We start from the raw sequence: 17668 nt of genomic DNA on the forward strand, positions 1-17668 counted from the left end.
TATAGTGCTAGCTCACTGAGATACCATGCTGCAGTTTAACACGAATACCCCACTCAGACACAGTATACTGACTCCGAGCCGACCAGTCCTTGTTTTAGCCCCTTAAGGCCGAGCGCCAGACAGGGTAACAACAAGTACCATCTTTAACGTCTTTTGGTATGACGCAGCCGGGAATCGAACCCGGGACCTTCCGCTCACCAGGTGGACGCTCTACCACTAGACCACGGAGGCGGTCAACTATTTCAAGAGCTAGTGACCCTATATAAGACAACCGTACACATTTGCCAACTGCCTTTGTTTGATCATGATGATGGCGCCTGAAAATAACTGAGTGGACCAATCAATCAAGAGATCAATATTGGGAGCATCGATCAATGCTGTCGGGATATGATGACACGCTATCAACCAAGTCACCGAGCCTGACCCATTTCGCCGCTTTAACGACCAGGACAGGTTGCTCTGTATTCTTACCTGGAAACAAGGGTGCAAACTGTCTCAAAATATTTATGTACAACTCAAACATATACTGTCGAACACTGTTGTCTTGAATAGTAAGAGTTCTCTATGACCAGGCTGTGAATTTACCGTAACTTGGAATTCAACACATCTGAGTTTGAAACATCAGGGTCGACTATTTTTGAAATGGAAATTTTGTGGTAAAATTGATGAAAATTGAAAGATACTATAAAAGGAATGGTGAGTGACACAAAACTGTTACCAGATAATCCGGACAGCATTTGCCTCGTCCTTATGAACTAAACTAGCCCTGGTTAAGGAGATGGTGAGTGTGTCTCACGCTGTTTGTCAACATAAAACAAAAACACATGTTTTGTCTTTACAGAAACAATTTATTTCAAGATTATCAGAATATGTAAGCAATCAGTATCCTGTATTTGGCTTAAAAAAATAATAGAATTGGTTCTCAGGCAATGGCTTTTAAAATATAGAGCGGGCGGGTGGTTGTTTTTTTGTTGTTCAAGTATATAACCAAATTTGGGTTACAATAATTTCGGCGAAATGATGTTGTTCTTAAGTATACCAGTATTTCAGTGCTGGGGTTGTGTTTGAGATGTGGAATATTTAAAGATTTTTGGGGGGAAAATGGAAATAAAAACGAAACAGGCGGCAGACTTTATGATGATGCAGGCGGTGCCTGAGAACCAATATTATTATTTTTTTAGCCTTAATGTTGCCAACTTTCCACTCTGAGATGATGATATATGTTTTCTGCCAAATCCAAGCTCTGAGCTGTTTTTTGGTAACCATGTTAGCCAAACACCACATCCATTCAGTACGAAAAAGTTTATTCCACCCGACCACACAGAAGCGGTAATGTGAAATTGGACCTAACATCGCGTCCAAGATTATTGCACTTATATTGCGATGTGCATGCATGTGCGTGGTACTTGTATTGTCTGACTAATGCCAGTTCTATAGTGTTAGCCTCGAGAAACAAATTTTAACATGAATACCCCACTCAGATAAAGTATACTTTGAGACGACACGGTCAGTGCTTGTTTTAACCCAAACACAAGAGAGAGTTGGGTCAAAACCGCTTTGTTTTTGTTTGTTTGTTGTTTAACGCCGCACTCAGCAATATTCCAGCTATATGACGATGGTCTGTCAATAATCGAGTCTGGACCAGACAATCCAGTGATTGATATCATGAGCATCGATCCACGCAATTGGGATCGATGACATGCATCAACCAAGTCAGCGAGTCTGACCACCCGATCCCGTTAGTCGCCTTTTACGACAAGCATAGTCACCTTTTCATCAAGCATGGGTTACCCCGGAGTCTTCACGGGTCCAAAACCGCTTTGAGTGCGTGAGTGAGTGAGTATGGTTTTACGCCGCTTTTAGCAATATTCCAGCAATATCACAGCGGGGGACACCAGAAATGGGCTTCACACATTGTACCCATGTCTGGAATCGAACCTGGTCTTTGGCGTGACGAGCGAACGCTTTAACCACTAGGCTACCCGACCGCCCCAAAACCGCTTTGAAGAGTATCAAGTCTTATTATGGCACATAACCATGGGATGATCCACAGTGGTAGGAACATCTGAAGTGACAGTACCAAGTTGGAGAAAACCAACACAGATGCTGATTGATGAGGCTAAACAAACTCATGATCAGAAATATCTTGCCAGCAAAGGGAGGCAACTATGTACGAGTTGCAGCACCTTAGATCGCTTACCTAACCCTAACCCATCACTACGCCTATTCTGCTTCCCACCCCTCATCCCAAGATAACAGGTCAAGGATGTCATACTTCGGATATTTTAAACTGACACAAGCAACCATGACCAACATCATACACATTCGATGAATGAACACTGTCATACACAATCCTTAAGGCTAAGAAAAATAAAAAAATTGGTTCTCAGGTAATGGCTTTTGAAAATATTGTGCGGGTGGGTGTTTTTTTTGTTGTTGTTCAAACTAGTATGTAACAAAAAAAACAGTTGTGGAAAAGGGCCTCCCTACATTAATGTATTCCTTGATGAATAAAATACTGCAATACAGTATTTGACTACTGTTGGACTTGGAATATTTAAGAATTTTTTTGTTTTTAAAAAAAAAAATGGAAATAAAAATGAAGCGTGCAGTGAACTTTATGATGATGCTGGCGGTGCCTGAGAACCAAGACTATTATTTTTTTTAGTCTAAGACATAACTTTTACTGATCTAAATTACCATCATCAACGTACTCCATCATTGACAGTTAGACATGTATATACTCTCTCAAACATATTTACAATTATGAGTCACAAATGTATTTTCAAAATAAATAGTGACAAGACCTACATTAGGAAAAAGTTAACAGGCTATGTTTCCTTCCAAACAGATGAAACGATTTTGTCACAACATGTTTGTTATACAAATATTTGTAGTAATCCTTTTTTGACATGTTTGACATTAAAGAAATTTTGTTATATTATAATGTGACACAATAGCATCATACAGACAATCCAATAAGTATATTTTATTTTCCCTTGCGACCTTTCTTCTTCTGTTGTTTAGAAGATTGTTGTTGATGGCCGCCCGACTGAGACTGTGATTGTGTACGAGCTTTCAACTTGGGAATGGTCTGTCCGAGGTACAGCAGGAGTGAGTTCCCTGGAACAGAGTAAAGAGAATGAGTGAGTGAGTTGGGTTTAACGCCGCTTTAAACAGTATTTCAGTTATATCACGACGTGTCAGCTTAATGTGGGAGGAAAGCCCGAAGTGATGCAGGTCTCAGACGTTTACCACTTCGGTGAAACCCAGGAGCACGGGTATGGTGCTGACAAACCTAGAAACATAATCGGGGCGAACCGAGATTCGAACCCACAATCATAGGTTTCTGGCGTGCCCAAGGGACGCAACTCTGCACAGCGAATTGCGGCGCCTTAGACGACTGGGCCACCCGTGCCCCGTCACTAAGGCACAGTTCAACAAATGACCAGCTTGTGATGACTTACGAGAAGGAAACTGTTCGGACATTGGCTGTCCCTCCTCGTTCCTCAGCTGGACACGGATTCGACCTCGGAACTTCTGATCTCTGTGATCCAACTCCCGGGGATAAACTTTATTCTGAAGCATTCAAATGACTCAATAACACAATCTTTCAACAATCAGTGGACATTTCTCTGAGAAACTTAACACTAAAAATCAACAACAATGTCAGAAAGAGGGGTGTTTTGTCTGTTTCGTAATGACACAATCAGCAACATTCCAGCTCTATGATGGCTGTCTGTCAATAATCTGGCTGGACTAGAGGATTGACATCTTGAGCATCGATCTGTGAAATTGGGATACCATGACATCCATCGACCAAGTCGGCGAGCGTTACGACCCGATCCCGAAACTCACATTACGATATGCATGGGTTGCTGAAGACAAATTCAAACTGGATATTCAGAAGGTCACGATCAGGAAGTGAGTTTGGTTCAATTCGGCGTTGAACAGTATATATATAGATGCCGATTTATAGTGCTAGCACACTGAGATACCATGCTGCTAACATGAATACCCAACCCAGACACAGTATACTGACTCCGAGCCGACCAGTCCTTGCTTTAACCCCTTAATGCCGAGCGCCAGACAGGGTAACAAGTACCATCTTTTGGTATGACGCGGCCGGGGATCGAACCCCGGACCTTCCGCTCTCCGGGCGGACGCTTTACCACTAGACCACTTAGGAGAATCCATAAGGATAGGTATTGTGCTGACGAACATAAAACATAATCCAGGTGAGATTCAACCACCTTTTGAATATCTTTCAATACATAATACACCATGATATCCTGCCGCCCTTCATTCTAGTGTTGGAACATACTAAGCTTCTTTGGTCACTCCTTTACTTCAGATTGAAGGATGGGAGCATGGGCATCACAGTTGTTGTGAGGAGTTGCCTCCCTTTGACTTACCAGAATGCTATGATCATGGGTTCGAATCCCAGATTTGCCCTGATAATGCACTTGATTTATCAGCAAAACTGTGGTAAACAGCTAGGAATGCATCACTTCAGAATTTCTGTTCAAAATGGCATTAAACTCAACTTGGTCACTTATTTGAAAAATGTGTGCACTGCACAGTAACAGCACAAACCTCTACACCGAGCGTCAAACCGGCCGCTGCGCACACATCCCGGATCTCAGCATAACTAGGGTTGTCTACAGCCTGCAAGGAAATAACACTCAATCATATCAAATGTATACCATGGGAAGTAAATGATTACATTTAGTAGAAAAAGAGTTTTCTTAAAGTTCAGTGCTTACAGTTGGTTGGTTTGTTATTTAACACGGCACTCAGCAATATTCCAGCTAAATGACGGCAGTCTGTAAATAATTGAGTCTGGACCAGACAATCCAGTGATTGGTATCATGACATCGATCCACGCAATATGAGATCGATCACATGCATCAACCAAGTCAGCGAGCCTGTACACCCGATCCTGTTAGTCGCCTTTTACGGCAATCATGGGTTGCTGAAGACCTATTCTACCCCAGATCTTCATGGGTGCAGCGCCTACAGATGGATGACAACCGATGAACACAAGCTCATTTCACAATGCCAAGGTGAGCTAAAAATATTATTTCTAAGTCTGTAACTCTGCCAACTAATATTGTTTAAGAACTGGGAATTAATTTTAATGGTCCAATAGGATTTTGACAATGCCATCAGTACTCTAGTTCACAGAATTTGAAACCCTAATAAATGTTGCTTTCTTGCATCTTCCCAAGACAAGGGAGTTAACTGACATAAAGTCCAGTTTCCATTCTTCTGGATTTATGGAGTTATATTTTGGTTGGACAAAAGAGTCTATGCAGAGCCCAATAAAAATCGCGTAACGAAATCAACATCCTGTTTGTAAACTCTCATGCAGATTTCAGTCAATCGCAGGATTTACAAAGCATGTGTGCTGTCAATTTAGCGTCAACATATATACCATGTATACAGTAAACTGTGGTTATAACGAACATGCTTATAACGAACTGACGGATATAACGAACTTACTTTTTGGTCCCGACTACTTGCTGTAGTCATGCTGTATATGTACTTATAACGAACTACGGTTATAACAAACTAAAATAAGTAGTCCCTTCGAGTTTGTTATAACCGTAGTTTACTTTATTCCAAATCGTTTCATGTTTTTAATCAAGGTGCTCACGGATTTGATGCACTTCATGAAGAAAGGAGGGATTTAGAAGGACATTACTCAAAATAGCCACTGGTGGCCCTAAGATAAAGCCCAGAAATTCCAGTCTAGTTCGGCAAGGGTGGAAACTGGATTTTTACAGTCAGTTAACTCCCTTGCCTTGAGAAGATGGCTTTCTTGGGGATCCAAAGAAAAACAAGGCGTGTCTCACAAACCTGATCCTTGGGTATTCTCCGTCCCTCCTTGAGAGACTTCCGGCTGTTGATGTAGGCTGGGTACACACATATCCACCTGCAAAGAGGGAGTTTGATTTAACAGTGTTTCAGGATGGGTATTAGGACTGGTTATCTTATAGATCATAGAGATTGATAATCACTAACTAAATATTGATCAATTTTTGATAAATATTGGAGAAGTAACTTTAAGCAAATGTGCAAGTAAATCACGAAAGAATTCAACATAATTCACACCTCTGGTGTGCAGTGACACATTTATGCCTGGATTACTTTGTGGATATGTGAGATATATAACAATTGCTTTTCATCTTCAACAATTGATATGAATGACAATAACAAGCCTGTTTTCATCACAATAGTTGATGTAAGTTATTATCGATGACAACAATTTCATATCGATATCTATTGCATCCAGTTGACAATCCTTTAGATAATCGATCTTTTAAGACAGCCTTAATGGGTTGTGCAAAAGACAGATACTTGAGTGAACCTGTGACTCGAAGCCATTTAGATGGAGGTGAGGTGAGGTGAGGTGAGGTAAAATAGGGTTTAACATGACGTTCACAATTATTGCCTTTATATAGTGATGTGCATGCATTCACGTGTGTGTGTTAGGCAGCCTGTACTAGTCCGGACTGATACAGTTTGTATTGTGCTGGCCCACTGAGATGCCATGCCGCAGTTTACAGCGGTAGAAACTAACATTTTTAGTCCCCATAATGATAACATATAGCAAAACCCTTAAAAATGCGAAAGTTCTACTAGTCCTTATGATACCTTAACTATCGGGCAGTTTGGCCGTGACTACAGGACTAGTGCCAATTTCTAAAGCTGGTTTAACATGAATACACCATTCAGGTTACTGACTCTGAGCCCACCAGTCCATGTTTCAGCCCCTTAATGACGAGCGCCAGACTGGGTAACAACAAGTACAATATTTTCAATCCAGATAATAATACTTTAAGGCATGGGGATCACGCGTAAGTGTCTGTAGACACCATGCCTACCCGTAACCGTTTAAGTTACAGTCACCTATTCGACCATTTTCGTTTAGTTCCGTAAGGGTGTGGGCATGACTAGGTAAATTTGAACTTATTTTTGCAGTGTGGATGTAGCTCAGTCGGTTAGCTGTCAGACTCACAATCCAAAATCAGAAGGTCGCGTCCGACGGATTCTCACAAACAACTGGTTGCTGTCTTTGAGACATGTGACACACGGCAGAGATGGTCCTCACAAGAAATTGTGGTACTGTATTCTAAAGGTGCTCCCTATATCTTTCCCCACAACTAACCTTAGGGTAGAAAATGGGTGTTTGATTGGGAAGTGGTGCCCAACCCTATTGAGAAGGGGTGTCAGAACAGAAAGGGGTACGCAATCCTAATGATTGTTAAAGGACGCTTGATCAGAAAGGGGATCCAAGGGCTAAGGAAAGAGATGGGGTTAACCTAGGCTAACCCTAAGTATCGAAGAAGCAAGCGAGATCTGTGACTGTGAAGCCAGACCCACTGCCTTCAGTCTGTGCCAATTGAGCAGCATAAGCTGCTCCGGGTAAACCTCATTTAGAAGTGAGAGTCTTTAAGGTTTTGCGTACAATAGTATAACCCCTGTCAACACCGACCAAATGAGCGTAAGTATACACAATGTGGAATGAAACATCTACCATATGGCCACAAGTTCTGTAAACATGTTGAATTTACAGTTTATTTGGTACAAATATCTAAACCAAACTTTGGACAGAGGTGCATGGACATACTTAGTCTATACCTACAGAAAATTAGACTTACCTCTCCCTGTCTGTATGTTTGTAGTCGGGATTCCATGGACGAGCAGTCGGTGCAACAGATGGGGCAGCCATGTTGAATGGTCAACTTCCGGTGTATTGATCCAAAAGATGAAATTACTACTACGGGAAAATATTTTCAATTATTCAAAAAAGACTGTTTCAACCGATTTGTAAACTATGTATGAAAATACTAAATTAAACTTGAAAATGTATTTATTACTGTTAATATTGTCCCAACCGTCATAGATGCACACAAAAACTAGAATATATTTTTCCGAACCAGGATTTCTTGCCATCAAATCAAGTTATTTTCGTTTAGATTAAAAAACTGAAGCATATACATTGATCTTATCTAATCACTTTGTTCGCCGTTACAGTAACAAAATACAGGAACACGTAAAAACGAGTAAGGTGGCGAGGTGAAAAAAATGCGTTCATTATTGCACTTATCAGAGACCATCGGTATATGTGTGTATACGTGTGTGTGTGTGTGTGTGTGTGTGTGTGTGTGTGTCGTGCCCCTAAACATCTTTTGTTACTTTTGTTTATATTTTTTATGATTTTGCAAACACGAAGCTACTTTTTAAGTCGCAAATACATGGGGTGGTGAACCGTCCCTGTGTGTTAGGTAGGGAGAATTTACGTTTCAAGGTTTCACATTTGCAATGAAATAACAAGATTTCCGACAGACAACTACACACAAAGTATATAGTTTTATAGTAAATTTGACGATGTAGTGCCTTGTTTAAGAATTGTATGATTAGAATTTGAGAATTCTGTTTAAGTGAGAACACGTGTGCTGACATTCTTGTGTGTTTTCTTTTTACAATAAAACAATAATTATGATGAATATACCGTGTGCTCACCTGCATATATCGTGTTATTAGCAAAGGTAAACTTGCTAAATCGAAAACACTATACCACTGCTCAAACAACGCGCGCATGCGCAATGGTGGAAGTGGACCCTTTATACCCAAGGCCGTCAGTTTTTTATAAACGTAATCAACTCCCAGTAATAAACCGTTATACTCGCAGTCGTACCACGGACTGTGCAACTTGAATTTTGTTGAAAATCTTACATAGTTCAGTTGTCAATAAATTGATGAATTTAATAGGAGTATGCAATTAAAAGGACAAACATTTAATTATCAAGCTAGCTAACGTCAAGAACCTGGGCTTCTATTATCCATCATCAGTCTTGAATGCCACCCAAACACTCATCATCAATACTGTTATTCGTTTCTCACCCAAGCAGATACTTATTTAATGATTCTTTTTAACGATACATGACTTTATCGTTTGAGAGATACGTAGATAACTTTGAAATAATTATGAAAACATTTGTTTTCGCATCACAAACATGTATTATTGACAGAAACCGCAGATATCTGGTATTAAAATTGTTTTGTTTTTTTAATGTTTAATGAAGAGGAGCTTTCTGTACGACAAAATTTTGTTTTGTTTATATAGACAAGGATGGCGGAGACAAATGCATCTTTTAATTTAAAGGGACCAGTTGGTCGTAATACGCACGTGATATTATAAAAAAACCCATAATTGTCATTATTTTGGAAAATAATTGATTTGTCATACATTCCATTTCTTAACAAACAAACACAAAACACTGTTTTCTAGTCGCATTCGCGCCAACATATTGTATTATTTATGTTCAAATGTTGAGTCCCATGAACACCCACTGGAAGGAAGCCCATTTCTGGTGTCCCCCCCCCCCCCCCCCCCGCGATATTGCTGGAATATTGCTAAAAGCGGCGTACTCACTCACTCACTCCACTGTAAAGTCAGTCAGAGTTTATGTGGGGCGGTAAGAAACAGATCGCGATCGCTGTTACGTTGTGAGGAAAGATGCAAGGTTCCCGATGAAGCGAACGTAAAATATTGCTTTCCCTGCGTGTTCAGCAGCATCTCTGAGTTCACTTGACGTTGCATCCATGTGCCCCCGACCATGTGGTACCTTTAAGATACCTCTAAACAATTTTAATATTAAAGTGTTACTGGACAACTTTCATAATTGTTGCAGTCCGTACGTAAAAAATAAGTCTTTTTTCACTCACAGTGGACACACAAAAATATCATGCATTTTGCTGATTCCTCCTAAACAAAGATATCCCTTTACCCCTCAGTTTCTTTCAATACAAGGTGATGTGAAATGAAATGGGGTTTACCGTCGCGTTCAAGATTAGTTCACCTATTCAGCGACCTGCAATCACGCGCGTGCGTGCGTGCGTTTGTGTGTGTGTGTGTGTGTGTGTTTATTTGTTTGTTGTTTAACGCTGCACTCAGAAATATTCCAGTTACATGACGGCGGTCTGTAAATAATCGAGTCTGGACCAGACAATCCAGTGATTGACATCATGAGCATCGATCCACGCAATTGGAATACGATGACATGCATCAACCAAGTCAGCGAGCCTGACCACCCGATCCCGTTAGTCGCCTTTCACGACAAGCAGAGTCGCCTTTTACGGCAAGCATGGGTTGCTGAAGACCTATTCTACCCCGGAATCTTCACACAGGGGTCCATATACATCTGTATATCCTAATCAATAATAAGACGTGTACAAACAGAAACAGTGACAATATAACATGACATATACACAGGTTAATAGTACCTGGCGGTGCTCTGCATTGTAGTAAAATATGAGGGAGAGCAAACCCAGTGCCCATAGTCACCTGTTACGCCAAGCATAGTCGCCTTTTACGGCAAGCATGGGTTGCTGAAGACCTAGTCTACCCCGGATCTTCACGGGTCGCATCATTATATGGAGTCGCCTTACGTTGAACTCTGAAGAGTACGGAGAGTATAATAACAGATAATTCATACAAACAACATATTTTGTTCCTCACGTTTCCTCGTATCTTCAACGGCTATGCATAGAACACATAAGTTAAGACAAAATAGTTTCCAGGACAATGACGCTGACAAAAGGCTGAGTATTATTCTCTCGTGTAACGGGGATGGTTATTGTCAACATGTTTTTCATTACTGTGATATAGCATTGACAACAGGGAGAAAGATTCCCGTGTATTGAGGTGAGGTGGAATGTGGTCTAACGTCGCGTTCAAGATTATTGCACTTGTAAGGCAACATGTGTGTGTGTGTGTGTGTGTGTGTGTGTGTGTGTGTGTGTGTGGTGTGTGTGGTGTGTCCGCTTGTCTGTTTTATAGTGCTACCCCACCGAGATACCAAGCTGCAGTTTGATATATACTATATACTGAAACAAATTAAAAACTCCACAATCCTAAAATTTTAACATTTTGACCAGTTATCACTGTGGGCCCTTATTGTGTATTTAAACAGTAATGGCCACGTATTGTCTTCAGATAACACCCGTTTTTGTGCAGGTGAATCGATAAAAATCATGTGATGTGCACAGCATTATAGTGGCAAAAGTGTTTTTTCACGTGCAACTGGTCACATGGCCATAATACAGCACGCGTTTTCAGCCATACTTGTTAGCAGTCATTAACAAAAAAAGAAAAACACAAGAAAACAAAAGTCTTTACGGCCATTTGTCATGCCACGCCTTTCAAATGTGCAACGTGAACGTGCCATCAGCATGTTGCAGACGGGAACGTCCGTAGCTGAAGTCGCAAGGACGATGGGTTGTAGTCGACGGACTGTTTATGATTTACAGGCGCGTCTACAGCAAACGGGTACCACCGCTGATCGCCCTCGGCCAGGTCGACCACGTGTGACGTCACATGCAGAGGATCGTCAGATTGTCTTACGTCACCTCCGTAACCGATTTTTGACGGCTACATCAACCAGAAATGAACTGTTTAGGGGTAGACTGAGTGCGCAAACTGTTCGAAACCGTCTGAGAACTGCTCACCTTCAAGCACGACGGCCATACTGCGGACCGATACTGACTCGACGTCAACGTCAATTGTGGGCACAGCGACAGAGGAATTGGAATCAAGTCGTCTTCAGTGATGAATCCCGATCTAACCTTCGATTTGCTGATGGTAGGGCGAGGGTGTGGAGGCGCCGTCATGAACGTTACGCCCAGTGTTGTGTACAGGAAGTTGACAGATTTCGAGGCGGAAGTGTCATGGTGTGGGGTGCTTTCTGTGGCAATGCACGTTCCAGGCTTTTTGTCATCCGTGGCAACCTCAATGCTGCTGCTTACTGCGACCAGGTACTGGCACCAGAACTTCTGCCTTTTATGGCAGCACATGGACCCGGTTTGATCTTCCAACACGACAATGCCAGACCCCACACAGCAATTTTGACAAGGAATTTCCTTCAGAATGCGGGAGTCAACGTCATGGACAGGCAGTCAAGGTCTCCCGACCTCAATCCCATCGAACACGTCTGGGATGCTCTTGGCAGAAGTCTGCGCACTCTCCAGAACCAGACCGCCTCCGTGGTCTAGTGGTAGAGCGTCCGCTCGGAGTTCGATCCCCGGCCGCGTAATACCAAAAGACGCTCAAAGATGGTACTTGTTGTTACCCTATCTTGCGCTCGGTATTAAGGGGTTAAAACAAGGACTGGTCGGCTCGGAGGCAGTATACTGTGTCTGAGTGGGGTATTCATGTTAAACTGCAGCATGGTATCTCAGTGGGCTAGCACTGTAAATCGGCATCAGTCCGGTCTAGTACAAGCAGCCACACAAACACATGCACGTTGCTATATAAGTGCAATAATCTAGATCTTGAACGCGACGTTAAACCCAATTTCCCCTCACCTCACCTCCAGAACCAAACACAGAATTTGCAAGATCTTGTGTTCTTGCATTTACTCTTAAGTCAGGAAAAAAAGACTTTAAAGGGGAGTTGTTGAATTTAATTATTAAATGTTGCCTATACGCTAATCTGGACGTACCACTCATAGGTACCACTGATGAAGATAGACCCCACAGGCATTGTAAACAGTAGTTGTGTTTCAATGGGATGAAGATGGACCCCACAGGCATTGTAAACAGTAGTGATGCTTTAATGGGATGAAGATAGACCCCACAGACATTATAAACAGTAGTTGTGTTTTAATGGGATGAAGATGGACCCCACAGGCATTGTAAACAGTAGTTGTGTTTTAATGGGATGAAGATGGACCCCACAGGCATTGTAAACAGTAGTGATGCTTTAATGGGATGAAGATAGACCCCACAGACATTATAAACAGTAGTTGTGTTTTAATGGGATGAAGATGGACCCCACAGGCATTGTAAACAGTAGTTGTGTTTTAATGGGATGAAGATGGACCCCACAGGCATTGTAAACAGTAGTGATGCTTTAATGGGATGAAGATAGACCCCACAGACATTATAAACAGTAGTTGTGTTTTAATGGGATGAAGATGGACCCTACAGGCATTGTAAATAGTAGTTGTGTTTTAATGGGATGAAGATAGACCCCACAGGCATTGTAAACACTAGTGATGGCTTAATGGGATGAAGATAGAGCCCACAGGCATTATAAACAGTAGTTGTGTTTTAATGGGATGAAGATAGACCCCACAGGCATTGTAAACACTAGTGATGGCTTAATGGGATGAAGATAGACCCCACAGGCATTATAAACAGTAGTTGTGTTTTAATGGGATGAAGATGGACCCCACAGGCATTATAAACAGTAGTTCTGTTTTAATGGGATGAAGATGGACCCCACAGGCATTATAAACAGTAGTTCTGTTTTAATGGGATGAAGATGGACCCCACAGGCATTATAAACAGTAGTGATGGTTTAATGGGATGAAGATAGACCCCACAGGCATTGTAAACACTAGTGATGGTTTAATGGGATGAAGATAGACCCCACAGACATTATAAACAGTAGTTGTGTTTTAATGGGATGAAGATGGACCCCACAGGCATTGTAAACAGTAGTTGTGTTTTAATGGGATGAAGATGGACCCCACAGGCATTGTAAACAGTAGTTGTGTTTTAATGGGATGAAGATAGACCCCACAGACATTATAAACAGTAGTTGTGTTTTAATGGGATGAAGATGGACCCTACAGGCATTGTAAATAGTAGTTGTGTTTTAATGGGATGAAGATAGACCCCACAGGCATTGTAAACACTAGTGATGGCTTAATGGGATGAAGATAGAGCCCACAGGCATTATAAACAGTAGTTGTGTTTTAATGGGATGAAGATAGACCCCACAGGCATTGTAAACACTAGTGATGGCTTAATGGGATGAAGATAGAGCCCACAGGCATTATAAACAGTAGTTGTGTTTTAATGGGATGAAGATAGACCCCACAGGCATTGTAAACACTAGTGATGGCTTAATGGGATGAAGATAGAGCCCACAGGCATTATAAACAGTAGTTGTGTTTTAATGGGATGAAGATAGACCCCACAGGCATTGTAAACACTAGTGATGGCTTAATGGGATGAAGATAGACCCCACAGGCATTATAAACAGTAGTTGTGTTTTAATGGGATGAAGATGGACCCTACAGGCATTATAAACAGTAGTTCTGTTTTAATGGGATGAAGATGGACCCCACAGGCATTATAAACAGTAGTGATGGTTTAATGAGATGAAGATAGACCCCACAGGCATTGTAAACAGTAGTGATGGTTTAATGGGATGAAGATAGACCCCACAGGCATTGTAAACAGTAGTGATGGTTTAATGAGATGAAGATAGACCCCACAGGCATTATAAATAGTAGTTGTGTTTTAATGGCCAACCAACTGCTCACATGTGTTTTATATCCGTCTGGATGCTCAGCTTGTATTATCTGGAATAAGGGAAAATATCATTACTGATCATGTATTTCATCTCATTTGTTATTTGTGAAATGTAAAATTTATAAGTGTAAACTGAATTTGAAAAAAAAATATCGAAACCGATTTTATATAAATAGGGCATTATATCATATATTGTTTGAACATAAAAGTTCTGTCACTTGATTAACTTGAATTGTATGTATTCTTTTAAAATTCAGTTTTGTTATATATTTTACATGTATGAGGACCATTGTTAAGCAGTACAGAATGAATTACATTGTTGTGTGGACGTGTGGATGAAAGTGGGGGAAAAGTCAGAATCTCTGTTCATATGGTTATCGAATTGTCCGAAGTCGCGGCTCGCAAATACTGTACTGGACGATCTTCAAAGACACCAACTACATGTTATATACGTGATGTGCCTGATGTGCTATCGTATCAATGACAGCCGAGAAAGCGATGCGGAAGATAGCGTAACGTGATCACATGAGCTCCCCCGAACGAACATGAGCTCCCCCGATGGGTAAGATACATTTTCTCCCTACCAACGCAGAGTGCAATGTTACATATAATCTTTGTTTGATCGTGTTTAACTTTGTCGTTGTGTCACAAATACACATAATCTGATGCACAGAGATAAGCCTGTCCAGGCGAACTACTCAAACAACAATAGGTCGTTACGTCAAGCTTCTGAAGGACACGATCCTTAAAGAGTTCTGCGTGCAATAATGACACAGACTATACCAAGCGATTAAGTGATCTGTGTCTCTTAATCCCCTATAATCCACTATAACAACATTTGGGGTGAGGGCACAGAGAGGTTTAACCATTTCCGAAGTTGTTAATTCACCTGTGGCTATTTCAAGCCTTTGTTATCACTGTTCAATTGGCCGATCATTGAAAGGTTCGGCAAGGGTGGAAACTGGACTTTTATAGTCAGGTAACTCCCTTGCCATGGGAAGATGGTCACTGGGTGATGAGAATAAACATCAAACTGTTTGGAATTCATTACCATAATAAATTAAATCAACATATTTTCAGTTAATTTGGGATATAACTGAATATTGAGGCGTTTAATAAATTGTCTAAGCGAAACTTTTTACCAATTACACGTGGACTATAACAAAATACGCACGATAAAACACATGTTCAGGTGAAATATTTAGTTTGTGCTACAGGTGAAAATAGTATAGACGAAAAACTCACTTTATCAGACAAGTGTCATCACCATTACCGATGCTTACCCAATAGATTCCAACAATTGATTATTATTTCATAGAGAAAACAGTATTTCATTTTGTTGATCAATGGGCACATACGACCTTTATACTAGCACAGGTAGCGAGATTTCTGGGATATCATCCGGGTATCCACGGGGAAAAAAAATAACAAAGGCAACAATCCGCCCTGGTGAATTGTCAGAGGTCAGTGCCCCTTTAAAACCGGCGTCTCCTTCTATTTATGTCATTATTATGTGTTTACTTTTGGCTCACCGATTTCATGTAAATAACGCGTGTAAATAGCACGTGATCAAATGTCGAAATTTCAAAAGTCAAAAGTCGCTTTTTCCGTATATGGTCATTCGACTAAAAATTCATTTAAAATTGATTAATTGGTGAGGGTCTAGAAAGTGTTCGGAAAAGGGTCGAGTTTTTCAAGCGTAAAATGGACGGAAAAACGATGCTTTTTGCCCCGCCTTGTACAACTGTTAACGGCCAATGAGATGGCGCTGGTTCCCCGATGCACGTGATGCCTCAGACTTCCTTTCGGAAGCATTAGGTTTCATATTTCTGGCATGCCTTGCTCTAGTATCTGTCGCGCGCAGTGCAGCAACATTTGCTGATAAGCTAGTTTTAGGATATGTAACATGTTAAAGGAATTCAGACACGCGCTAAGAAGTCAAACCAAACAATGTTACCAAGTTTTTTGTGATAACATATCCCTCTATCGGATAATGGGTCTTGTTTCATTTGGTTATTACAGTAACTAATTTTTTAATGTTAAGTTTACAAGATATACGGCTTATCCATTTCACGTGACTGTATTCTTGAAATGACGTAAACACTTACTTCTTCCAAATTCCTGGGGAAAACCCTGGGAATTCCCAGGTACGAATTCATAGAGAAGCGTTGTTTCTCATCATTTAGACCCTTTAATTTTGAACGTAGCGTCTTAGCTTACTCTGGGATAAGTCAGGGAGTTTGGTTGCATGCCCATTGAAGGATACCCTCGCTACAACCCATGCTAGAGAAAAAACCCGAAAAAAAACCAAAAATCCAATTATCGTTGTGACAATCTAGTAGTGAATCTACAGCAATCTATGAATTTACCTTAGTATCTATTTGACACATCTTTACAATCACCTTTCAATGATCGGCCAATTGATCAGTGACGACAAAGGCTTGAAATAGCCACAGGTTAATTAACAACCGGGAATGGTTTAACCTCACTGTGCCCTCACCCCAAATGTTGTTTTAGTGGATTATAGGGGATTAAGAGACACAGATGTATACTACTGCCTAAAGTTCATTCCCAAACACGCGTTGTTGACACGGGTGACACGCATGTGACACGGGTGCTCAACGGGTTGCACACGGGTTGAGCACCCGTTGAACACGCGTGTGCAACGGGTTTGCAGTGCGTGTGCAACCCGTTGAGCACGCGTGAGTCACTCGTCGCATACGCGTGTGCCATGCGTGTCACACGGGACCGGGTTTCAGTTGAAGTTGGAAAATATATGAAATGGATAGTGAGATAAATCAAACCAGTGAGATGTGAATCTTGAGTTAATGAGCGGCCATTGACCTGTGTTCGCCAGACCATGATCATGAACACAAGGTCGGCCCGTCTTAATTAGTGTTCGGTTGCTGGACTTTTATGGCATGAACCATTCCACGAGGGTCCAGTCTAGCCATTGTGGCTACCCGACAGTAGAACAGTAGTGAGTTTAGAAGCGAGTTTATTGCTAGGGGAATCCCCGAGTTGACACAATTGTCACGGGTTGGTAAATGCTCGCCATTAATGAAATGATTGTTTGTGAATTGCGAACATATTCGTTTTAAGTTTTGCCCACGTGAGTCATTCAGGGTGACTGCAAATATATAACGTTTTTCGTTCGCCAAATTTATGCCTTAGATAGTACAATTATGATAGAACAGTCATCACTGCTTATGTCTTATTATTTCACGTAGGAATATGTCCCATTTTCCCACACCCAACTTTCTGTTAGGTATTTTGTAGAATTATTAAGAGAAAGTTTTGTGTGGGACTTAACATTTATCACTAATTCGAAGAG

The 17668-nt window shown here is 41.2% G+C and overlaps 1 protein-coding gene across 1 annotated transcript; it reads right to left on the reverse strand.

The window, feature by feature from the left end:
* Positions 1-827: 827 nt before the first annotated feature.
* LOC139460549 (signal recognition particle 19 kDa protein-like) lies at positions 828-7746 on the reverse strand. The gene is made up of 5 exons (XM_071242016.1): positions 7668-7746; positions 5863-5938; positions 4597-4668; positions 3468-3579; positions 828-3123 (listed from the first exon to the last, which is right to left on the reverse strand). Exons 1-5 carry the CDS (start codon positions 7736-7738, stop codon positions 2990-2992), a joined length of 465 nt encoding a protein of 154 aa, XP_071098117.1. The 5' UTR covers positions 7739-7746; the 3' UTR covers positions 828-2989.
* Between the last annotated feature and the right edge of the window lie 9922 nt (positions 7747-17668).

Source organism: Haliotis cracherodii, unplaced genomic scaffold (genome assembly GCF_022045235.1).
Source record: "Haliotis cracherodii isolate W230 unplaced genomic scaffold, xgHalCrac1.p SCAF_14, whole genome shotgun sequence".
In the NCBI taxonomy this organism is placed as follows: Eukaryota; Metazoa; Mollusca; class Gastropoda; order Lepetellida; family Haliotidae; genus Haliotis; species Haliotis cracherodii.